General features: G+C 40.8%; 1 protein-coding gene across 1 annotated transcript in view; it reads right to left on the reverse strand.

The window, feature by feature from the left end:
• Positions 1-26,569, reverse strand: part of LOC128893749 (fez family zinc finger protein erm-like) — a 317,960-nt gene that overhangs the window by 137,370 nt on the left and 154,021 nt on the right. Inside the window, exon 4 of the mRNA XM_054154957.1 lies at positions 14,001-14,259. Coding sequence (XP_054010932.1) covers positions 14,001-14,259 — 259 coding nt within the window. The remainder of the gene's footprint in view (positions 1-14,000; positions 14,260-26,569) is intronic.

Here is a 26,569-nt window from a genome sequence, read left to right on the forward strand (position 1 = left end):
CGGAGTCATGTGTACGCGATGCAATCCTTTGTTGCGGGCCTTGGGAGATTTAAATGAAAGTTGGGTAGCGAATTGTGATCTTGGAGAATCGAAACGAATCGTTTTGTGGAGCCTTGAAATAAATGGTACAAAGCTGAACTATCGCTACAGTACTCTGTATTGCCAATAGGATAGGTTGTATTACATACACTATCTCTACAGTACTCTGTATTGCCAACAGAGTAAGCTGTATTGCCTACGCTACCTCTACAGTACTCTGCATTGCCAATAGAGCACCCTGGGTTATCAACCGAACATTTTGCACTACCGATCGAGTAGGTGCATGGTATGGAACAGTAAAATGCACGTGTGATTACAAATTTTAAATAGTATTCCTAGCGAATATTTATTGTTCCCCGCCAGATGAACAATAAACCTCGTAAACTAGAACTCGAAGCAAAAATAATCTTAAGCACAGATAGCTGCAGGAGGAAGTCAATGATGTTGTTTGCCTTAGGTTTGCTAATCTTTACATACGTCAAAGAGTAGTTCCAAGGGGTGTCTGTCTTTGTGATTAACATTTGGTGCACAGCTGTTCGCAGGAAATCACACGTGGGCGGTAACAATGTACACAAACTGCTAGTACAGTTGAAATCGATGAATTGTTATTTGGTACATTTCGTATTAACAGCTACACGAATTAAAAAGATTCACTACGTAGAATCTTAGCGAACATCTAATTCAGCTTCAGAAAATTTTTACTCTTCGCGAAATGCACCACGAAGACGTTCTTCCGCGTTGAGTTTTTATTTTCATCCTGTGCGCACGCAATAGTCAGGGACGAAGCACACGAGAGGGTTGGTCACCGGCAACGGGGTGTAGCTGGACATGAAGTCAAACAGGGTTCATAATTTACGTAGGTTCGTCTGCGGCCGTGGCGGGGAAGCCCCTGCCGTTCGCTGCACAGTCGAGTATTACAATAATTTTGTTAGGTGCACCGAGAGTTTCTACCATCCCCCAAAACCCACTCCTCGCGTTCAGCAAGATCCAGCTGCCGTCTCTGTTCTTCAAACCGTGTACACCTACTGCTATAACCAACTTTACTCACTGGTCTTCGAGGTTGGTTCGAGTCTTCCTATTGTTTTTTTATTGTTTGTACTGTTCTTCAAATTGCCAACATTTTAGCTACTTTTCTATTAAGTGTAATTGCCTCATACATCACTGGCAACTATCTTAAACTAATGTGTCTATATCGGGTTAAAAGACCTAATCGAGATCGTATGGTGTTATCAAGATATCCAAAAAGACTATAAAATAAATGGAAACGATTTTAAAAATACATGAAGCATCATCATGTCTCTCTTCTAGTGTTTGGCAAATAACATTGCGATTTATTTTACAGGATAACAGAGGAGAACAGCAAACATTTCAACGTCATGCACCGTCTAGCTATACATTTGTATTGCATCTCTCTTTCCACGGGTTTTTAATTTTAATGGAAGTCCAGCGCGTGGAATGGCAGTTTTTAAAAGCTTCTTCATTCGTAAATAAATCCGCAATAAAGACAGAGTAAATATCAACGCTACTTCGCCCCGAAAACCGAATTGAAAGTCAACATATTTCCATTAAGACAATATAACAATGCACGTATTAAGTTACTGTGAGTGTTCGTGGAAAAAGATACTTCAGTACAGTAATCTCATGACGAGTGACAACGATTGAAACTCAATCATTTTGATACATTCCTTGTCAGATTTGCTATGTAGACCACACAGTACTCTGTTGGCAATGTAGAGTATACTGTCGATAATACAGTGTATTCTACCGATAATACTGAACAACGAGTGTTCTACCTTGACGACTAGGTAGCTTTCGATTGGTATACTGTCACTAATACAGGCATTAATCATAATTCTACTTGTTTGCACAAACATAGAATAAAGGCTTTAAAGCCTAACATGTGGTCTTGTGGAGAACACTGTCTTGAAAAAAATACTTACGACTAAAACTAAGAATATAAAAGATAATAGAACCATTCAATGGAAAATGTTGGCCAAAGAGACTAGTACACCAAAAACAAAGAAGAATCAGATGCACTTGTAACCCAATCAGCGTGTCTCATTGAAAATTCCTCACCAGCCATCGACGAGGAAGCTGTCCGATTAAAACGCACAAGGCTGTCCATTCGTAACGGTGTTCTAAACGTGATCCCAGAGAATAGAGAACTCGCGACAGCGAAAGAGACGTGAAAGAAGCTTCCATGGAACGGGCAGCGTTTAGGTGCGAGTCAGCGACAACGGGATCGCGCTAACGCTGAATAGCTTTAACGAAGCAAGTGGTGCGCTTTCTAGCACGTGTTCACGGAGGTCTGGAGTCTCTAGCCGTTTAAATCTTCACCGTCGTTGGTCCCTGCGCTGCTTCGACGATTTCCTGCCCCCGATAGCCAGGGGAACACACACACACGCGCGCACGCTTTCACGGTGTACGTGCAACCTGCCGTTGAAACTTCGTCCCGTTGCACGTTGGGGCAGACTGCTACGTGTCCCTTAACTCCCTCTTAAATACGTGATGCGAGGATAACGGCTCCAGGATTCCGTGAGCGTCTCCGTGAGCCTGCTGGGACGTGTGTGCACACGGGATTAAGATTCGATCAGTGATTACAAGTTCGAAGAAAAAGTACGGCGTTCCCCGGAGCCGACCTATTAACCGTTATCTCGAGGCTGATAAAGGGAACGAGAGATAGCGGGGGATGGGCTCGAAATTTCAGATAAGCCCCTCGAATTACGACGGTCTCGCTGGATCTTTTAATGCCGCTCCTGTGGTCGCGTAATATGAATCCAACCGTTTTAGCGACGGCTGCAGTTAGCGCGGTGAAGTGTATCAATTTGAGGAGTCGATCGAACGATGGTGACGCTGGTGGCCGTGGAAAATGGGAAATCTGATGCCGAAGCTGAGAAGAATAGGGGCAGAGGGTCTTCAAGGGCGGTAAAATGGAGGAAAGTCAATTCAAGAGGTCAGGTGGTCACTGTTCGAGGATGTGACGACTTGTTTAACGAAATTGTTGAGATTGGTTAGTGTTAGTAGATGCCTGGGCACAGTAGACAATGTAGAGTACTCTGTTGGCAATGTAGTGCATACTGTAGGTAATGTAGAGCTCACTATCGAGAATGCAAATTACTCTGATGGGAATGTAGGGCATGCTATCGGTAATGCAGAACACTCTGATGGCAACGTAGTGCATACTGTGGGTAATGTAGAGCTCACTATCGGGAATGCAAATTAGTCTGATGGGAATGTAGGGTACTTTATCGACAACACAACGTCTACAATCGGTAATACAGTGCGTCCAGTCGATAAGGCTCAACAATAATGATTCTACATAGCTGATCAGGTAGCTTTGAGTTGATATATTGTTGGTGCTATGGATATAGCACTAACTTATTGTATAGGGGCGCAAGAGTTTGAAGAATTGCAGGGTCCACACCATTACTGGCACAGTGATTACCATGAGGGAAGGTCCTCATGACCCATCTTTCGTGCGTTTTCCTTGCATAAACATCTCTAGGCCACTCGAGGAAGATGACTATGCCGCTAAAGTCTGCCATTGTTTCGCCACCCCTAATCCCTTGCCTGCAAGATGTTGCTGCTAGCAAACAAAGGGTCCAAACCCTGGTGCAATTGTACTAGACTCTAGCAGCAAGAATGACCCAAGAGAAAACTTCCTTGCAAATGCTGGAGACAAGAGAGTTCTCTGTAGCTGTCCTTTGTATATACGAAGAATTGTCATGTCTGTGGTTGCAATTATAATAAATAATTGTTGTTATAATTTATATTAACATACGTTGGATCTTGATGAGGCCCTGGAATTGTCGATTAGGGAATGGTAAAATGATCAAGTGTGGGATGAAGAAGTAGATAGAACGATCATTAATGAAATCGAGCATGAGAGTAGACATGTATTAAATTGACATATGATTACCTGGATTTGAGCCAGGTGTATTTTTTTGCGCGAATACTAAATATATTTGGATACCCAACAATTTTTAATTGAAATATAAAAATGTACAAAGATTATCGTTAAAAGCAAGTCTGGATGGAATCATAAAACATTACTCCATGTAAATTTAACTTTCATTCCAGCAATTTCAATGTAATTTGTAGAAACTTGAATTTTTCATCTGGCCGCGAGAAAGATCCAGCCATATTGACTCTGCGGTTTTACGTTTTTCTTTCGTGAAAAATTCTACGGGAAATTCAGCTAAAAGAACACGTTTACGTGCCTCCCACGTGAGTCGCAGTTTCCCTCATCGTTAGAGGAAAAATCGTGAGACTCGCCTAACGAAATATAATTCCAAATTTCATTGGAAAATAGGAAATCCAATTTAAAAATTTTCCTTTCATGGTTACGGGATAGATATACACGCGTACATAACTTGTTTCAGGTCAACCATTCCATAGACCCACTACACTTTGCGCATGGCCGGCTTTGAAGCGACGTCGTGCTTCTATGTGAAACGCTTTGATCCCTACTCAGTGTCAAATTGCCGCGAATTCTGTCAATAAATAACACTTGATTTGTTTCGGAAATTGGCCGCGTCGCTAACCCATGTTGAGCATGGTTATAGAACCACCTTTCCATAGTCGAGGGGGATATTCCCTTGGAAGCGAGATAATTGTTAATAATAGCAAAGTGATAGAAGTGGAAGATAATTTAACGAATTATTGAAACTGGAAGAGAAATAAAGAAAATTATTAATTACTTTGATCACATCAAGATGGACACAGGTTTCAAAGTTGTTTAATTTTTCACCTGACCTAATATGAATATGAAAATTTAAATCTATTTAAAATTTTAAGATTCGCATTTGGTATACTTTGTTTTATTTACATATTTTCATATTTTCAACTACTGTCGCGTCTCATTATCCTGGCTATTGTCGAATGCAACAGGAGTAATGTAAACGAGAGAAGGACTAAGAAAAGGTGATTTGGGATACTCGGTCGGTAAGCCAGGTTGCTCTATTAATAATACAGAATCTCAATGGACAGCAGGCTTTATCAACAGAGATTCTACATTACCAGTAAGGCGACTGTCTTTCCCGACGGAGTGCTCTGCATTACCGAGCCTTGCCGACAGTATATTCTACATTATCGATTTAGTATCCCCTTTACAAAGTACAAACTTTATAACAAAAATTATAAAATTTAAACTCTATATACGTAGCATCCGTGCCATTAATTTCACTTGCAAATTTATCTCTCATTCTCTCCCTTTGAAGTCTTAACCCCTTTTGATTAGAACTTTTGACAATTGAAAGCGAGCAAATTTGATACTGTCTAAACTGGTACCAGGAACGTTCCGCGACAGCGTTGCCAGCTCTCCGGGAAATACCTTTAGAGCGACCTGTAGGGCGACGTTTCGCCGACCAGCTACCAAGCAGAGGGGAAAGGAGAAAAATGAGGATCGTTCTCTCACCTCGGCGACCGCTATCTACCTGAAAGGACAGACAGCAGGGAAGGGACGATTGTCCCGAGCAGGAAAACGGCTGAAACTTCTGCATGTTCGGCTGGCAGCAGTTTAAGTTTCGCAGGGCCGAAGTTATAACGAGAATTGCTCTCCCCGCAAAGTTTTCCGTCCGAGTCTCGCGAGTGTACACACCCCCCCTGCTGCGCCCCTCGTTTTTCTCCACCCTTCGGCTGGTTTCCCGCGTGTGTGCATCTCTTCCCACCCCCCCACCCCCTGCGCCTCTTTTCTCTAACTCGTATTCACGCGGCGCATGCTCCGCGGGAATTGTTTGCGCGCACAGCCACGGTATTCGTCGTGTAAAAACCGCAGACATTTTTTTCCCAATGCGAAATCCACCCTTTCGCCCCCCCACCCCACTGAACCACTCACCCTCTGGGCGGTCCCTTTCTCAGCTGCTCGCAGGTATTCGCGCGACGAGAATAAAACGCTGGCATATTTCAGACTTATTGCCCCGCGCGACGAGTATTCCCCGCCGCCTTTATTGCGCCTAGTTTCATTCTTTTCCGGTTTATGGCATTACCACGACGGCAGCTTGCATTACACGCGTTTCGACGTACACGGCGACGCTCGACGTCGCGTACGCGTGATTTCAGCGACGCGGGTCTCGCCGGCGACTATTTCCGGGGTGAAATTGACGGCGTTACAGGTGTCTCTTGGGACTCGAAACAAACCTGACTGTTGATGAATTTTTTAATGGAACGCTATTGACGACAGGTTTTTTTAAAACTTTGCATGGTTATTTGTAAGCATTCGTGATATAGATTTCGATATATTCATTTGGGGAAGAGGTCTGTCGTGCGAGGTGTGTGGATGGAAAAAGTAAAGATGGTGAATTGGAATGTTCGATTTGTTCCATTCTGTTTATGTTGAACAATGAAATGACACGTGGTTGTATTTAGTACGAGTGTAGTTATGGTTAAGAATAAGATAGAAAAAAAATATATGTGTCGAATTGAGTGACCTCCTCCTTTTCGAAGTCGGTTACAAAATATTGAACTTATAATAATCTACTAGTGTTAAATTCTAATTCTCCCTGTGGAGGTTCAAACATTCGATGAATAAATTACCTGTTCACCAGGTTTTCAATTAAAACGGGTTGTTAGATTTCCTAAAAGGGGTGGTTCTCTGAGATGCTATTGGCCGAAACACAGCGTGCGGATATCTTCAGGTATTGATCCGAAAGAAGAAATTCAACCACGGATAATTAACAGAAAGTAAGCTCGTCGAGTTCGAGAGTTTGGTTGGTTGAATGTTGGACAGAGTTTTAGGGGTCTGGATGGTTCGATTGCGAAGTTCGGAACCTCGATAGCTGAGTTTTAAAATTCATTTGATCGGAAGTGCGTTGTGTACACCTTTAGTAATATTAATCACGAAAAAGTAAATTACGATTAACCCTCTCCAATGAAAAACTTGTTTCTATTCAACTTAAATAATAATAAAACTAATTAAAAAGAACGAAGAAAACCCCTAAAAATTAAATACATAGGTAACAAAAATTTCACGTTGTCTAAGCCAATCTAAAAACTTTCCTCTCCTAAACCTGCTATCATCTTTCCTCATAAACGCAAAATCGCCTCTCGAAATGTGCTCGGTCCCCCAGCAACATGGCTCTGAAAATGATTTTCCTTATCAGCAATGACGCAGCGCAATATCATCGTTGTAACGAGCACCGCATTAAATCAAACCGGCACGTAATTATCGTCGCAGGATACCAATCAATTATTTTCAAGCACCCCCTCTGGTTATAAATGTTTAAAGTAATACGCGTCTAATGAATTCGCGTAATTATGGCCGCGGCGCATGATTGAAATATGTTTGAGTATTTACCCGGCTGTTCAAACGTTAATGAAATTAATTTGAAATATGTAATCCCGCGATCCGCGGCGCGACCGCGACAGCGGATGAATTTACGTTGTTTTCATTATTCTTCCGCGGAGTTTACATAAATGTATGATTATTCACGGCGGAATGGCGACGGTCATTGATTACGCGAAGCGTTTCGAATGGAAATTCGAATTCGAATCGCGGAAAATCGCGCACCGTGCGAGAATTATGTCGCACTTTTCGAGGTAACGTTGGCGCAATGGCGCTGCAACGCTTCGAATTTCCGGTTCAGGGGTTGAAATGCAAGGCGCCCGTTGGTTTTTCACTCGGAGAAACGGTCGAGCACTCTTCGCGTTTCGACTTCGTTTCTTACATCTCGCTGGCTGGCCATAAACGCGCTCAGACTACTTCGAATCCGTGTCTGGCCAAGACTGGTACTACTACTGTGCTTTATTTTCCTTTTAAAAGGCAGCAGAGCAAAGAGCACGGCTTTTCGATTTGGATGGAAGGTTGTCGGTTTGTGGAATAGCCAAAAATAATACGTATGTATTTTTGTTAGGTCTGCGAAGTCAAGTTTTGGGGGCTGAAACTACCCTTCGAAGTTGAGACTTGTAATGGTGAGTTAGAAACTGTTACAAATGGAGAAAAAATATTTTAGCGAAAAGTGAATTGTTCTCGATGTGTTGTATTGGTTTCAGGTATTAAATTTGAGTCATATAATAATTTTTTTAATAATTTTAATACTTGTATTTAGGATAGAAGTCTCCATTGAATCGTGTATGATTCGTCCAATTTGAGATTTCTCATGGTAACAACTCACAAAAGCGAATTGAGCCCTGTAGAAGCAGCACAACGGCGGTCACCGGAAAAGGACGAAACGGATTAAAACTTTTAGTGGGCCCTCGAAAGTCATCTGGTCGTCCAGGATCAGAGTATCCTCCTCGCCGAAAAGAGGATTCGGAAACGATCGAACGTTAACTTCCGAACGATTTGTCAGAGCCACGGAGGCGGCTGGCTCTCGCACATGCCGCGATAAATCCAGGATTTTCATAAGTTTTCCACCCCTCTACCCTGCGTGGCCAGGGGCGAGCTTCCAAAAGCTCAGCGCGATCCGTGGCGTCTCGCATTCTAAACGTTTGCTCGCCATCGATTCGAGACATACCACCCTTGCTCTTCCTTTTCGTTTTGCGCTAATACTAGATCCGTGGCAAGGAAGATTTAAGGGCCTGTTATCGTAGAAAAGAAAGAAAGATTTTCTTTAAGAATTTCTATTTCATTAAATATTTTTATTTTATACATTCATTAGCAAGTAATTGTGGAATGTCAATGTTTTTATACATAATAGTAGACGGGTTACAGTGATAAATAAAATTGTAAACGAAGGTACATTTTAATGATCTTTTTGATTTTTTACTTAATCCAATGTCAGGTTGTCGTGTCAACCATCGAAATAGAGGACAAATTTCATGTACCTATGGCAATAAAAAGAAATTTTTCAAATAGATAAGAAAAATTGTCTTCATTATTTTGTTATTGAAGTTTTACAATTATTTGTTATGTGAAATGAAAATTCTTGACAAATCCTTTTTTCTCTGGCACAGTATCGTATGCAAGTGGAACAAAAACATTCTTAAAAACAATGCGTAGAATATTCACTCTCTCTAAGAACGCGACTTCGAATCACCGAATTGCTCGTATTCGAGAGCACGGATAAATAGTCGAAGATTTTCTTTAACGATCCAATTGACCATCGCGTTCGACGTTCCTCCATTCCAGATTCGCTCGAATCGATTACATTAACGATTAACCCCCTCCCCCTCTCCCGACGGAAATGGAGGCGCAACATCCATCGCATCGGTTTCTCGAAAGGCGGAACTTCCAGATTGCTTCAGCATCGAGCATTTTCATTGAAGTTAAACGTCCACTTTTGTTGCCCCGCTGGAACGGACCGAGGTCGGATAGAATGTTGATCTCAATAAATCGTTTTAAGCAACCATCGGCAGCGAGCAGCGATTGAGTTTCGAAGACCCCGAGTGGAAAATAAAAGTTTCCTTATTGTTCGAGTATTTGCCTTTTCGAGCGCCTCTTCGGGCACTCGTAGAACTCGAAATTTGTCCTGTTTATTTGACCGAAGTTTCCCGCTGGCTATCATCTTTCGAGCAAAATACTCTACACTGTGTTCTTGCTCGTGCAAGCAACGGGAAAGTCTTACGAATCGATAAAGTAGGGGTGGAATTGAATTTCGTAGGGAGCTAAGCACTACTTATAATAATATGTACATTTTCTGTAAATTGATTTTATATAGAGAGTGAATTTGAAATTGTATTTTCATAATATCGACTACTTGTAGTTTGGTGGTGAAAATCGAATAGAATTTGGAGACTATGTTTCCAGTTTAATTAAACAAAAGAAAGAAGAAAGTACATTAAAAGTGTTGCTCATGTGTTTAATTAAATATATTTTTTAAATAGTGGATGAGTCGGAATATTATCTTTACTATTGTTTATTACAGTCGAAGAAATAATAGAAAATTTGTAAAAACCCTCAAGAACTTTTTATATTTATTACCAATAATTCAGTCACAATTGTCGGATCTGAAATACCTCCTTCAATAAAAAAGATGCCAGTAACGATAACAAAACATCACAATACGACGCAACAACATCCACAGCACTCGCGCTTTTCCTTCGTCTCAACAAAATTTAACCATCCCCCTCGAACCTAACCGAATAAAGAGAGAATTGCAGCTCTAATTTCGACTTTAATTCCACGAATGTGGAACACTGCATAATTCCGTTCCGTAACTCAATTCCCGACAAAAATTTACTCCGGGCGAGTTTTTAATTTCCGCGATTCAATTATTCGGAAAAATGTCCGCCCGTTAGCGCTCGCGAGCAGGTTGGTCCACGACCATCGGGTAAAGATACAACAAAAAAAAAAAAAAAAAAAAAAGAAAAATAGAGGGTTGGGGAGGTTGGACGCTGGAGCATCTCACAAACATCCCCAGATTACCGGTATGAAACGCTAAATCCATACCTGCGCGATTCCCTCGTCGGGCGAGCGTTTTAGCCGCCTCCCCAGCGTGCAGATTATCGCGGAAGTTTTGACGCCAGACGGGGCACAAAAGAATCAAAGCGGCGGAGGGAGGGGGGGATAGAAGAGGCCTGAAAAGCGGCACGAATCGGGGTCGCGTTTGAAGTAGCATTTCCTTGGCACAAACGACCCTCTTAATCAATTGCTAGCACCTTTATCGCGGCTCTCGTGGCGCCCACGCCCTCCGCTCGCCGGAAGTGTAAAGCCTCGGTAACAAGCCGCGGCTTCGATAAATCTCGCTCTTTCTCTCGCCTCCTTCTTTTCCAGCCGGCCGATTTCGCGGGCATTAGCGTGAAACCAAAAGAAAAACGGACGAGGGCTGTGCGTATACCTCGAGCGAACTGCGATCGAAAGTGGAAAGCAACGTTCTGCGTAATATGATTTTTGTTTGTAGAGAGTTTGACGTAGCGATGAAAAGGCGATATGGTAAAAGTGTTGGTAGTTTTGAAAAGCAGAGGTAAAAGTATCTATGATAATTGATAGGAGACTGATTGTGAGTGGATGTAACGGGAAAGATAAATTTAAAAGTTTCTATAGAAGGTTTATTAAAGTTTAGATTCCACGGTTTAGGAAAATTTTCGGAAACTGCGAGATAAGTATGGGAGCAGAGAGCAAGAATTGAAATCCAAATTTGACGAGTTGATTACTAAATTTCCTCAAGCTGCAGTATGACAGCATCCACATCTTAATTTCTTGTACAAATTTTTGTTCATTCCTAACGTTGCCAGATAACATACGACACTAGTGTCTATAATGTTTCTAGTTTAATTAAACAAAAGAAAGGAGAATGTATAATAAAAGTGTTGTTTACGTATTTAATTAAATATATTTTTTAAATCAAATGTAATTAGTGGAACTGCCGAAATATTTGATGTTTATCATTTATTACAGTGGAGAAAATAATAGAAAATTTGAAAAGAGCATTCTAACGTATTCGTCCCTATTAATTTATCTCACTTTATGTAAAAGGAACGTTGCAAGAAGAATGGAACAACAATTCAAAGTGACTCGTTCTTAGAAAGAGAAACACGGTTTTGCCTGCATTATATACAGCACTGAGTTCCATATTTTATGCAGCAATTTAGAGGCTGTCGTAAAAAAATCGTATCCTAATTTAAATATTACTGCATGCTAAAGAAGTTTATTCCTCGGTTGAAACTCATGAAAGATTCAGTAGTCCATCGAATATGTAAAGCACGTATTCGTTACCTTATCGAATTTAATTGGATTTTTCCCTCTTTTTCTAATCCGTATAATATTATTTAATTTCGTCCTTATTCCATCATGTCCAATTCTATAAATTCTTAAGCGTCCAAATAATTAAAACACACGTACGTACGTATGTTTAAAGGATAACCAACGAAGCACTCAATCCTCATTGCACCCGAATTAGAACACATACACATATTATTTAAATCAGCCACGAATGCAAAATGGATTCAGCATGAAATTTTAATTAATTCTCTCGCGTTTCAAACAAGCTCGAACGAATAAATGTTTCCATCTTTTTTCGCGGACTGCAGCCAACCGAATCCGCGATCTTCGCGCGAGCTTAACGCAATCTTCGATCCCGCATGCTTCTGAGCCCCGCGACAACGTTAATTTACGCCCCATTTGCATCGTCGCCGATAAAACGGAATAAATGGCCAGCTTATCAGCGAAAAATACTTGCCGTGAAAGTATCCGCGATAATGCAAAGCAGGGATCAGCGTATTTCAGTAAAATAATTCTGTATTAGGCCACGCATGCGGGCCGGGGCTAATCTAGCCGGGGCCACGCGCCCGGACTTCGAAAACGAGAAAATTAATTGCGATCCCAAAAATACGAGGGGACGATCCCCATTATAATAAATTCAGGGGTAAGTTTCGCGGAGGCTGTGACCCCGTTAGAATTTATGCGCCGTATAAGCCAATTATTTATTGTCGTGGCGGCCTCGTGATTCCGGAATCGTCGACCGCGGAACCCTTTTTAATTCGCCTACGGGAGTGAATGCTCTTCGTCCAATTAGGGTAGGGAACTTCGACGATATAGCTCGTCGTGGATCTCTGGTTATTGTGTTTTGGGGGGGGGGTAAAGAAAAGAAACATTTCTTCCGGAAATAACAGGAACGGGATAGGAAAATTTCTTGGATGAGACGGAATTTTTAGTAATTTCTCGTTGATTATTTTAAAAGGTACAGTCGCTTTCGTAAGTTTCCGTACCATGTATATTGAAGAAATTTGTCTAACTCAAATGATAAGTTTGATGTTACCAAATGAATGTTCTATTATGTATATGTACACCAACAAACTTTACATGTAAATATATTTATAATGAAACGTATCTTTAGAAACATCGAAGCTACGAATACTTATAGGATTGACTGTATGTTGAATCCTTCTTTCATCAAAGGATTGCAAGATCTAACTAAAGATTCGTATTCTGTGATGAAATTCTTCTGTTTTACTGGCACTATAAGTGATATAGTACTATAAGTTTTACTGGTACTGAAGAAAGGTCCCAAGTGTTTCTTTTTTTACGAATACTTTAAGAATATTTCGATTACCATTAGCACAATACCTCACTGTTAGAACGGGCGCAATCTTTCTTAGTACGCCACTGCGATCGCCTCCACCGTTCCGACCGTTCCGACACTTCACTCTCGATCCTTGTTCTTTTGTTCTACAATAGTATCGTATCGCTTCCGCGTAGCACGCGGTGATGGTTTTTACACGGTTCGCATAATTGTATTTTCATATATTTATTTTATAATAAATAGTTATTAACGTAACTGGTCTTGTTCACTGCCCTCGGACATATCTAACACTCACGAACTTTTTTATTATACTAAACAGGTGATTCATGGATAATACCACTATACAAACACTATATTTTGTCATTAATCACAGTCAAGATAAACATGAACTTGATGGTCTGGACGAATCCTACCACAATCATCGATGCCTAAATGCCTAAATGTTTAACCTTCTATGGGCTGAATTTTGGTTCTACAAACAACTTGCAAGGGATTAGTTTGATATTCCAGATTGGTGGCGCTGTTAACCGCTATCAATATTGTAATCGGTTATCAGAGATACAATCAGTCCCATAACTATTCGTACCCTCCATCTGCATTGAACACATTTGTCTACATTAAATGGTAAGCTTAATATTTCCAAATAAATGTTTCGTTATGAATATGTACATGAATAAACATGTAAGTATATATTTATAATAAAACATTGACACAAAAACATCAAACTTATTATCATTTAATTTGGACAGACTTCGTCAATAAACATAGAGGGTACTTATAGAACTGACTGTATTATTTAATTAAGACGTATACGTCATCTTGTGAAAAAACTAAAATTATTTCGATAAAATAATACCGTTTGAACCCCGATATATTAGCACGTGATCTGAAAGTGACACAGGTCCATAGAAGGCTAAGTCTTGCAGCAAACTCCTCAAAAGCCAGTAGGTTCCCAATTCCTGATCTGAAGTAACTGAACTCGCTAGTAACCACGAGGTGATTCGCCCTTCGTGTCGAGGTCAGCAAGTAAATACGAAGTAACACCTTTACGGAAGTACTTACCTGTGCCAGCCGCCCCTAGCCTCAGAACTGCATCGCCTTGAAGGGAGATGGAGAGGGTGGCGGTGTCCTCCAGGCGTGCAAGAACTTCTTCGGGAATGTCCTCGGGTTCGCGGAGGCGGAGGGTGACTTCACCTCCGCCTCCGCCACCCTGACCACCACCACCCCCGGGACTCGTCGACGCCGAGTACATGAACACAGATCCGTACCCATGTAATGACTGCAGCGGCAGCCTGACGCCGCCCACTTCCCCGACCGGACCCTGAAAAACGAGGAAAGCGTGTTGAGTATCAAATTTTTCAAAAGGCTTCGAGTCATCTTTAGTATCTCGATTGTTAGAGGGAGGTTAATTGGTACATCATTTTTAGAAGGAATCGTTGATTAATTAAATTTAATATTAATACGATACAAATTGAGCACTTATGGGAAACGTTTTTGGTCCTGTTTGAGATTTCGGAACATTCTAAAATTACTTTTGGGTATTACTTTTTTAGCTTATATTGATTTGAATCTACCAGATGTAGGGATACGGTCTATCACGCTTCTTACTACGATTCTTTTATCATTTTAATTTATGTTATATAGCATCTATTCGTTAAAACATCAGGGCTTTAGTTCTTAACGTAGAGGAAACTTTCTTTCAGTTACTCTGAATCATTTCCATTCCATCCTACCCTAGCAAGACTGTAATGAAGTAGAAGTAGCGAACAAGAAACAAGGTAGTGTATCACTGATTTGATTTGACATGATTAAATACTAGGTGCAATCTTCAACAAAAATTCTTCTCTTATAGAAACAAATGTTCTTTAAAAGCTACGAGAAACTCTTCAAGAACGACAAGATTTTTCTTTGCCATTCAGGAAATTCGTTTAACAAGTAGTTTGTAATTCTAATTAATCTGGAGCCAATATATTCAGAACTGGTACTGTCAGTTTCCTGTGTAAATGGAGTCTGTATCTGCGGGTTTGTGCCGTTCGGATGTTCTTGATGTGTGAGTTTATAGAGGTCAATCTGCCATTTGATCACTGTGCCTCTCCATAGAATTTATACTTTGAAAGTATTATTGGAACGTGATTTTTTTTAAAATGGACCAGGCATTCAAAGAAATTAATACTTGTTAATACGAGTAACTCTAATTATTTTCAACACTATTTTATAACTGCTATGTACAAGGTATAACGTATTAATATTAAAATTATCCTAAATGAAGCAGGAGGTGCTGTTCTTTCTTTTCCAATCAGAAATTTTCATTTCTATTTCAATCGGTCAAGTATTTCGTATTTGTCGAGTTTGAAAATTCTCTGTCTTCTTGAACGTGTAAACAGATGAAACGCGTAATATGAAATTTTAAGAGGTCAGTTTTCTCTCGACTGGTCGGTATATTCCCTACAGAGGACGTCGTTCCTTTTCGTCGCACTTGGTTTTCATTTCTCGGATCTGCGTGTCCCCGTCGAACGTTCCTTTACGAGCAGAAATATTTTGCCAATTTCGCCGTCCATGCGAATTTCAATTCGCGAACGTCAATATTTGTCGAATCGCGTCGAAAAAGGATTTCGATGTACCGGCACTCGATGTGCCGTCAAACACTCTGGCCTCCCTAAGAACGGTATTACCCAGTATTAAAATAAAGGGTCGACGTTCCCTTCGTCGAGGAAAGTGGACGGAACAGAAAAAAATGCACGTCAACCGAACCGTTTCTTCGATAAATGCGATTACTTACGAAGAATTTCTATAGTGTAATCCAGTAACAATATCAAAACTCCTTGGTCACACATTCAGATGAAATTTAAAGAATATTTATTCAAAGAAATGAACCTCGAATAAAATATTATTCGTTATTTGTTATTCAGATAATTCAAATAATAAAGAAGGAAGTTCATAGATTAAACAATAATTGTATATAAATACATGTTACTGAGGTGTGCATACGTGTTGAATATTTGATGTAGTATTAATTTGTATGATGTCAGTTTTGTGTTATGTGCATGATACTCCTGACACTTTTAATTTTAAATAACAACTAATTATCCAAATACTTCATCAAATTTAATAACAATGAAATCTGTTCGCTGATAAGAGAGTCACAAATAAAAAAAAACAAAAACCGTCAAACGAATTTATCGTGTACAATGCAAGCAGCAGTCGTAAAACATAGGCGAGCGGTAAAAGTTGCCCGTAAAAGACTCTGGTAAGAGGTTGTGAGCTCGTGGGAGCCGCCAGCGTGTTTATCAGTCCTCTTTCAGGCGCCCAGGGAGCGCCGTGGATTTATCCAAGGATTTTCGCCCTTGACCGAGCTCCTGGCCGCTTGTATCGGGATCGACATCGATGTCCCTGAACGTGCCAGCTAGTCGCTGGAGATTCTACGGAAATCCATTACCCGTTATCGCTGGACATGTCCAGAAGAAGCACGGGACTCCGAACTTTAGCCGAACTTGAACCGCGTTAACGAATAAATACTTGGAACTCGGAGTAATTGTTCTGGGGAGATGGTAGGACGCAACACGAGGTACTTTTATGATATTCAAAGGCAAGATTGCATGGTTGGAAGTTGGGCTGTAATTGTTGACAGGTGTCACAGGTTGGGTGAAAAATTCAGGGGTTCTTAGAATCTTCGTGCTGAAGAAGTGAGAGTCATCGTTTCATAAATTAAGATAATTGTATAGGAATATTCGTTAAGATGTTATGAAGCCACTTCGAGCAATTGCTATTGGGATATGAAAGTATTTAATTATTAAAATTGTATGAAGTCTGGAACATCATTAACGATGCACTCAATTATCGAACGTAGAATGTAAAGTTCCATTTTTGCGTTCTCATAGCCCTTTTGAGCAACTGCTACCGAGATATGAAAGCATCCAATTCTAAAAATTTCGTAAAGTCTGAAACATCACTACCTATGTATCCAAACATTAAACCCGAAATCTGGAAGACCATTCTCGCTAATCACAGGCACTTTATGAGCCAAGAAGTTGCCAAATCGATCCCCAGGAAGCCGACGTTCCCAGCGAGATACGATTCGCGTTTCCCAGGACATTGATCAGTATTCTGCCATTCGACGTCTCCGACAAACCCCAGCAACGATCGACGATTATTTAGGACGACGCTGGAATTCCTGTAACAGTCGAAACGCTCCCGTTTCCGTGGAATGCCGGTTCCCCGCGTCGTCAGCAGGATGAGACAGGTTTACGAGCGTGTTGACGAGAGTTTGAAAAGTGTACGAGGCAGCGAGTATCACGGAATACGTGTATCCACGACGCACGGCTGACAAGGAGATGCCAGGCCCGTCTCTACCCCAGGACAAACAACCGGAAATGTGGCCATAACAATGCGGATACGCAGCCAGCGCTCCTCTGTGTGCCCGTTTCCGATGCACAGGGACTATCGATACAGCACCGTCACACAGTAGCAACGCAGATTTCCCGAGCTGTAACGTAAATACGGGCCACGGTTCCACCGTCTCGTACCCCGAAATCGATTTCGCGTATTTGCTACAATTACTAGAGACTCGAAGAATGTCAACGCAGGTCCGTGCGAAGGATTTCGTGCTTCCGTTTGGTAAGAAGGGTTGGGAGAATGGAAAATGTGGACGATTTAGGGTGGATTTAAGAGCGGAGGTGTGGGGAAAGTCTGGGTAGATACTCGACCAACCGAATATTCGTGCCCTCTACATTAACTCGCTGACTGCCATACTAATACTCTCAAAAAGTTTTACTACGATTAATCCTTTGACCACGGGAATGATAGGGAATATAAGAATGATAAGACGGAACTTTTTAATATTTATAGTTTATTCGTAGGTAGGTTAGGTTTAGAGATAATAATTGAATACTTAGAAGACCTCTTTCCTGAAATTCAATTTTTGCGATAAACTCTTAGCTCTATTCAGTTTTTATTTTCGAAAGTAGGCATCGTATGAATAAACTGCAAATATAAAAAAGTTTCGTCTCATCATCCCCTATAAATTGATATTTTTTAGAAGTTGATATAAGGAGTATAAGCATTTCTCTGACCCCATTTCTCGAGGGCGTATATATATATATATGTATACATACGCTCTTCGCAGTCAAAGGGTTAAGTTTTGTTTATCGAAAACTACATAATCAAGCATTTATTGTGATATATATTTTTGTAACTTTATCAATGTCAAGAATTTCATTCAAATATATTTTCTTCGATCCGGAATATTCAGAATTATTTTTTTAGTTCATCAGTGAAAAACACTGTCACCCTTTCATGGGCGACGTGGCGATCAACATGTCAAGATCTCTAAGCATCCGTTTTGTAAAAGATACTAGAATATTCTAAAGAACCTATCTCAAGATACAGACGAGTCTATTCACCGTAACTCGCTTCAGTCCAAATAATCACACGGTTTTACGCTTGTATCTCCTCGCAGCGTCCCTTCAGCCGTCCACGAGTCCCCGACAACACTCTACTAATTTTCTCAGCACTCTCCTGATGCTTCTCGAACGTTTCCCTCGGACCCTCCTTCTCCCAGAGGATGCTGCTCAACCGTCCATTCTGCTTCTGAATCGAAAACCGCTCGTCGGGGCGAAATTAACGCGGGAAAAAGGCTCACGGTGGAAAATCGACGGCCGAGGACTCGCATCCCCGCGAAGGGCTGTCCCCATTGTTAGCCCTCCGCCCATTCGGTCGGGAGTCATTAAAGCGAATATTACCGTAATACGGGGAAATTGTGGACGCCGGCCGCGCGGACGGTGAAGAGTGCAGACCGACGAAAACGACGACGATGTGCCAGCGTTTGTTCGCCGCGAGCCAGAGCCGGGAGACCGTAAATTTTCCAGCGACGAGCGATTGCCGGGTACGCGTCGAATATACAAAGCGAGATCGCGTAACAACACCCTCGCCTTCTCCCGCCCGATTCCATCTCTATCGCCCCGTCTCGCTTCCTGCGAACCATCCCCGAGGGCCTCTGTTCTTTCCAGCGTGCAAGTATTTTCTCGCGTCCGTCCGTCCGTCGCTTAGCGAACGCCGCGGAACCCAGGAACAAAGCAGATTGCTCTCGGCCCGCATTAAGTTTCGCTCGCTCCTCGTCCGGCAGCTTAATGACTTATCAGACGGGAAAATAGCGTGAAAGTGGATTATTCAAATTCTTCGTTGCGTATTACTATGCATGGAAAATTATCAGCGGGAGTTCCGACGCATCGGAGAGTCTGATTACGGTTTGAACAAGGTTTCTTTTTCGCGAGACGCGTCCACGCTCCTTGCTGGCGACCCTAAGAAACCTCTGATTTCCGCGTTTACTGTGTGGTGAGATATTGGGGGGGGGGGGGGGGGATAAAACGTTAGATGTACACAATCGCTCAAAAGTATCCGGGCACTTGCTTCTGTTCTATGAAACATAGTTTAACTTTGTACGAAAGGTATTTGGAACCCTTATATCGATTGTAAATATTACTGTTATCTTTTACGAAGTATCGCAGTATAATAGAATTAATTTTTTATGTACTGATTATATAATGAGCATGCGGAAATAAAATTCCTGCCTAGAAATACAGTATCTAACGAAGCAGTTTCAATGTTTAAAAGAATTTCAAGTTGCACTTTGTTTCATCCTTGTCGTGCAGAACGACAAGTTCAGGGAGTTCCTCGATACGTATTAAGTGTCTGTAAACTGTTGACTATACGTTTATTTTTCTCCAAAACGGGAATAAAATACGGGAAAATACGCATGATCGTATATCTGTCGAGCGCGAAACGGCGACGCGAACGAAAACGAGCAGGAAAAACTGCGAGAAAGTACGCGAACGAGAGAAAGAGACGGAAAAAATAGAATAAAGGGGTACCGTTTCTCATCGGCGGAAGCTGAATCGAGAGGGTACGAGATCGAAAAATAGAGGCGAGACGAAGAGGATCGTGGAAGAGACGAAACGGGTTCGAGGCCAGGCGATAGGACATTTTTCAAACTGTATAAAACACGGCAGCGCGGCACAATGGCGCACGTGGAAAAAAGGCCGTAGGGGGGCCGCGCGTCGGCGCGCATAAATGTTCCACGGTGATGAATTATTGCCGCGAAATGGCCGTATCCAGTTTTGTAACCGGGGTACGAGCGGGCGCGCGTGCTGGACACATTGTTTACAAAGTATCTGACCAGCGCCGTGACGCGACACGCGCGCCTGTTACCTCATTTTTCTGACGCGCGTAAAGTGCGTTTTGTCGTTGCACCATGGGGTCCATTAAGCTCCGGAGGGTGCAACGCCAGGGGTTGAAAAAAGACACGCAGCCCCATGCGTGATTTTCCTGCGCGCGGCTTGGAACATTTATATTTTTGCAACCAGGCGAGGTTTGTAACGCTGGTCGATGCGAAAGTTGCCGAATCCGAGCGGGACCGTTACAGAACAGTCTATGGACGTTTCGTGTATAGTTTAACGCTATGGAATAACGGGTGTTAAAGGAGGAAAGGTGGAGGATCGTTGAAGAGTGTAATGGTGGATAAATTGGGGTAGGAAACTGTTGGGTTAGTGTTTTTTTTTTAGGATTTTTGAACCTTTGATGGAATAATGTTGAACTTATAGAGGAGGTTGAACGTAGAGAGGTCTTGAGGGTGTCGAAGAGTGAAATGGTGGATAAATGGGGATAGAAACTGTTGAGTTAATGTTTATTAAAATTGTTGAACCTTATGTGGAATAGTGTTGGGCTTAGGGTCGCGAGGTGGCTGTATAGTTTTGATATTGCATTTAGGATTGATAAGGATCTTCGTATTGAAAAAATGGGTTCAACGTTATTAGTTTGTGGATTAGAATTATTGGACAGCTCAGTGGAGGCTAGAAGGAACTCTAAGTGAATAAGTTATTAGACGTGGAAAGATTGAGATAGAGAATGGTCTATTACGTCAGTTATTCTGAAAATAGTGGATGCGAGGTAGTTATATATGTACAAGAATCTCTTTGATCGAGAGTAACTCGAAGACAAGCGTTATGGTTCAGATACAATATTTAGGAGTAAATATGTAAATATATTGTTTTATTAGCAAAGATTGATTTTAGGTTGTCTTTGGTACTCCCTCATTTAAAATTGTTGAATGTTGAGTTTAAATTCGTATTCAGCGACCTAAGAAAGCCACAAATACTAGCTTTCATTCAAATCGAGGAAGACTCCTTGTTAGAACGAATTGACTTACGTGTCGGGCTATTGCTCACTCTTTCTACTTACTCTGAACGGTACCAGTGATAAGGTATTATCTATTCTTCATCAATATTATTGTCCTCTTACTAATTACAATCAATTATTACAGATACTACTGTAACACAAACTACACCGTAAGTAGAATTGGCGAGCCATAGTCAGACATATAATCCAAATCGTACTCAACACCAATGGTATCTTTGGAATTGATTTTCTCGAGAACGAAAATATGATCCCACACTTTCGGTCAAGTTTTACGTAAAGAATCACCTCACGACAATTATTATTCTTTCGAACTTGCTGTCGTCAAATGCAACTAAATAAATAATCAAACTAATCACTCTCTTCTGGAATATTTAGCATTAAATACCTGCTTAAAATTATTCAATATAAAAAGTAATTAAATTTATTATATAACACGAAAGTAGTTAAAGATCCATAATTTATGTCATAGCACATGTGAACAGCACACACCTAATTAACAATTAATAATCCGTATTGACTTTTGCATTTCTTTTTGTAATAACTTCTTTCTCGCGTACTTCTTTTATCTTATTCCAACGTTAACTGAGTTTCTAGCAGAACCAGCTTTATCTGTCGAGAAATATCGAGTCACTCCTCGACGAAACGTAGAACGCCGACACTTGCTCACGGTTCAACAGATACGCCTGACGAGTTGCGCGCAAATTAACGGCGTTCCCCGTCGGTTATCGAAAACTATCGTCCGGTTCGGTTTCCAGTCGATTAATTGGCCTGCACTTGTAAGAATTTCAATCTCGACGAGTGCACGCTCGTCGAGAAACATAACCGCCGCAGATCGAATTTTCCGCGCTCGTGAAAATCGACACCAAACAGCGATCCATATTGAATTTCTAAGAAAATGAATCTTATATCGAACAATTGTATTGCTTACCCTTCAATCGTGTTTTGCACAGAGAATCAATTCGAGGTTGGTTATTATCTGTCCGAATGCCATCATAGATATTGGAGTTATTGAATGATCGAACTACTGGTAGGATAATCAGCTCAAACGTTAAGGATAAATAATGGAATGCATTTATGAGCAATGCAAATATGAAAATGAACTAAACTGTTAGAGTATGCGTATTATTATTAATTTCATGGAATACATTATACTATTCCATGTTTTGTACATAATTAACAAACTTAAAGACGATCAAAAATTCTGCAGCTAAAATATCATTTTATTCAATTGTTCTTCTATGACACAACATGAATCTGTACTCCCATCACAGCCTCATTATTTACATTCTTTATCTCTAATTCAATCCTATCACCAACACATTTAAATTCTGGTTTTAAAACAATAAATCATATTTTAAAAAACACATCTTCCTAACACCAAATTTTACTAATTTCATTATACCTATTCGTTTCACGATACAATAGAATAATATTTAGAAATTGATAAATATTGCCGTTAATGAGTATATCAACGGTGTGTTGGCCTCGCTATCAGCAATGTTACATTGTTTTTCGATGGCTGGGAACGTAGCGTTCCCGCGGGATACAGGTTTCGCTACTCGTTGTCGGAGCGAATGAAATGTCCGTGCAAACGTTCGCTGGATGAATTATACTTGCGAAACGGTCGCGTTCGACCGTTTGCAACGTCATCGCAGTCGAAGGATTTTGTACACGCGCTTTGTTCCGCAGCTTTTCGCGCGCGCAGGACACCTGTGAACAACGACGCGATTTTTTCCCTCGGTGAAGTTTCCGTTGTCGCTATTCGCGATCCGACGACGCGGTTTTGGATGAACTCTGTTGGATTGTAAATACGAATATATGATATGTTCGTGCGCCATTGTTAGCAGTCTTCTCGCAAATAAATGGAGCGAGGGTGAAACGAAAGAGAGAAAGGTTCTGTTATTTCTTTTTCAAGAATAAGATGAGTTGAATTGCTTGCAAAAATAAAGATCAAAACTTTGACGAAGATTAGATTTCGACCATCTATTTACGAATATTGTACACTATCATATGATCACTCCAGAAATCGATTAACTCCACTTTTTTAAAGATCTTAAATTCAAGTGTGTCAAAGCACTTGGTATAGTTATAACTTTTTATATTTATAATAACTTTTCTGAATTATAAAGATTAAATAATAAAATTTGTTTGACCATTGAGTAATAAGAGTTTCATAGATTTGTGCAATGAACGGCTCATATCATGTTTAATTTTCAAATATAATAAATAAATATTGGCTAAGAAACGTTTAATGAATAACTTGAATTAAATTTATTTAATTATGAATTTTTGGATGAGTAATGAGTTATTATTCTCTTTAGTGCATGACTGCATAATTATTTAGATGCTATGTATAAACAAAGCAGTGAAATCGTGATCTTTAGTGTAATGATTACATTTGTAGACAAAAGTTTCACGGAATCGATTGAAAGATTCGTCTAGTATCGCACGCTCCTTTCCTCCACACCCTTTCTTCGCAAATCGTCGTCCCTTCCTGTCTCTCCCTTACTGCTCGAGCGAAGATCGCGTAATTACAATGCTTCCACCCCCTTTTACCGGTCTGCAACCCCTCGAGCGATTTTACTCATTACAGCAGTAAGAATCCAGTATCCTTTCTATGTTATTCTACCGTTCCCTCCATCGATTGTTTCACCCTTGTGTACAGGAATATATTAGTGCGCGTTTGAGACGCTGTTTCAAATGATCATGAGTTGCAATTTATGCGATAAAGAGGGTAACTGTGGATATTCCAGAGGATGATGTTTCCAAGTCCACTTTGTAGGTATCTTCAGGAATTATTTTCTTTTCGTGAGTGGAGTATTGAATTTTAAAAGAAATACCACTCTAACAAGGTAGAAAATTGGGCAACTTATAAATACAGTATTGAAATTACTATTAATTGGTGAGTACGTTTGACAAGGGCCAGGAAATTTAATTCGTAATCATCCTTGAATACTTTCTTTTACCATCTTCTTAACAAAAACAAAATTTAACGAAAGCTTATTCGATCCCTTTTTTAAACAAAATTTAATCCTTTGCAAGCATCTCATGAAACATTTTTAAAAATTTCCCCAAATAACGAATGTATGTACATGGAAACGCCACGTCAATAAATATTACAGGAACGCCTGCAGCTCCTGGAAATAATTTCATTTAAACAGAAATCTTTTTTCCGAGCGTTTTCATACGTCAATAAAAATCTCACCATCACGGCTCGCGTAACTTCTCGTTCGACGCCATTAATCGATGAAACGCACGGTCGGGGCGGTGAATGAATTAAACTGCATAAATATTTCAGCGTTTAATCATCGTACGACGATAATTGCGCGAGTCATTTACAATTTGACGGCGATTCGCGGACGAACCGAGCGGCCATCGGCGATTCTCCGTGGAAGTTGGCGCGGCGAAAGTATTCGCATAATTCAAACAGATTTTTACGTCGTCGATCATCGAACACGATATTAATTGTGTTCGCGTTACGTTCCACCGCTGATGTATATTCCGTTTCGTAATTAACGATACACGCAACACGCCCCGATGCGATATTAACCGTATCTTTTCCCCCCTTGTGCTCAACTCCCTTACCCCTCGCTCCCATACACACACACTCCTCGCGTTTTGTAGGAGAGTCCTCTAATTGCGATATCGTGAAAAGCAACGCCCGAAGCGGTATTACGCGAAATTAAATCATGTGGCCAGAGCTCCGCCGCTGGAACATTTCACGATCGATAACGCGCGTTCCGAATAAACGCGAATGAAATATTCATGCCCGCCCGCTAGAACGAAACACTACGTCGTCCCTGTGAACGCCAGAGAATTAGTACTTCAAAGGCGCCATTCTCTGTTTTCCGTTCGTTTACAGTGGTCGAGCAAAACTTTCATTCGAATTACGATCCCGCCTCTGCATAATTCCCGATACCGTTTGCGTTAGGGCTTCTTCCCTGGTGCAAACCTCGATCACGCTCAGGTACACCCTTATTCTCGTTTAGATAGAACGAGAAAGCATTTCGTGATATTTTTAGGAGTGGACGTGTGGACGGAAAGAGAAAAGTGGCAAAGGTAATGCATTGTTTATGAATTCATTTTTATGAAAATTTAATTAGGAATTTGAAGGAGGTCTGAAACTTAAATGTAAAGTTTCGTTTGAATGCGTTCAGCTGTTTAGGCGTTTGAGGCATTCGTATGTGTGTGTATAGTGGCTTCAGTAGATATTAGTGTAAGATTTTTAACACTAAACCTACCGACCTACATTTGTAATTATTTATACCGTGATGGGACGAATGACGAGTCTTAAATCGACACTTTTTTCAATTAAGTGCAAAAATATTTTACGTGGAACTAAATTGAATAAACATGAAACAATATTTAATAATATTAAATGTTCAGAAAGAATGTTCAATATATCAAATACATTTCTGGCGTAATATTACAAAATAAATGAGATAATATTGCCTCGGATACAATGAAGAAATCAATAGTATCCAAGTTCGTTAAAAGAAATGTTAACATTATCTAGTTCTCTCTATAGTTTTTCATAAATCATTACTAATGTGATATTAGAAAAAAAATATTAATAAAATATATTCGCTAATACAACATAAACATATCGAAAGATGAATGATATAATTGATATTAATAGATTCGCAACTTCTATTAGACATTTATTTCTATTAAGGGTGTGTCCACATACTTCTGAGCGGGGGTGTACGTCTTACAATACCGTTTCTAAATTTCACTGATGATTAAATGCCGCTTTCTCGACCTTTTATAAATACCAAACAGGATCACACTTCTAACAGACTTATCTCAACTCAACAGTAACTTTCCTTCTCCCATCTCCTTCTGCACAGACGCAGATTAGAATAACAGTAAAACTTCATCGTCGATGAACTTATCGGTTGTATGAACAGGTTGAAGGGGGGGGGAGGAGGAGGAGGAGGAGGAGGAGGAGGAGGAGGAGGAGGAGGAGGAGGAGGAGGAGGATGGCGTAAAAGCGCGCGTTACACAGGTCGCTCTCGTTATCGAGCAGCATCGGTTTCGAGTGACCACGCGAGTTTCCCCGAGTTTCGAGCTTAGCTGCGGATGGCCAGTAAAGGGAGCAGTTACAGCGGGCGCGGAGCAGTGGCGGCAGTCGTTTGTTTTCATTAAAAGTTATTATCCACCGTGTAAAAACCTCGATGCACCGTCTCCCCCTCCCGCCCTTCCGCAAACATTTTTAAACCGCCATTGTGCACCGAAACGGTGTTTCACCGCGGTCCTGGGGCCGCTGGGCGCGCAATTACCGTGAATGACTGCGAATTGGTTGTTTCGTCGGAATAACGTATCTGCATGAAATTACGATTCCCCATTTTGCAACGGGTCCGCGACCGATCTTGGTAACGCGGTTTTGTCCTGCAGCTCGTTGTCCTAGAAACGGGAAAAATTAAAGGTTTTTTTTTTTT

The sequence above is a fragment of the Hylaeus anthracinus genome, unplaced genomic scaffold, assembly GCF_026225885.1.
Source record: "Hylaeus anthracinus isolate JK02 unplaced genomic scaffold, UHH_iyHylAnth1.0_haploid 3, whole genome shotgun sequence".
Lineage (NCBI taxonomy): Eukaryota > Metazoa > Arthropoda > Insecta > Hymenoptera > Colletidae > Hylaeus > Hylaeus anthracinus.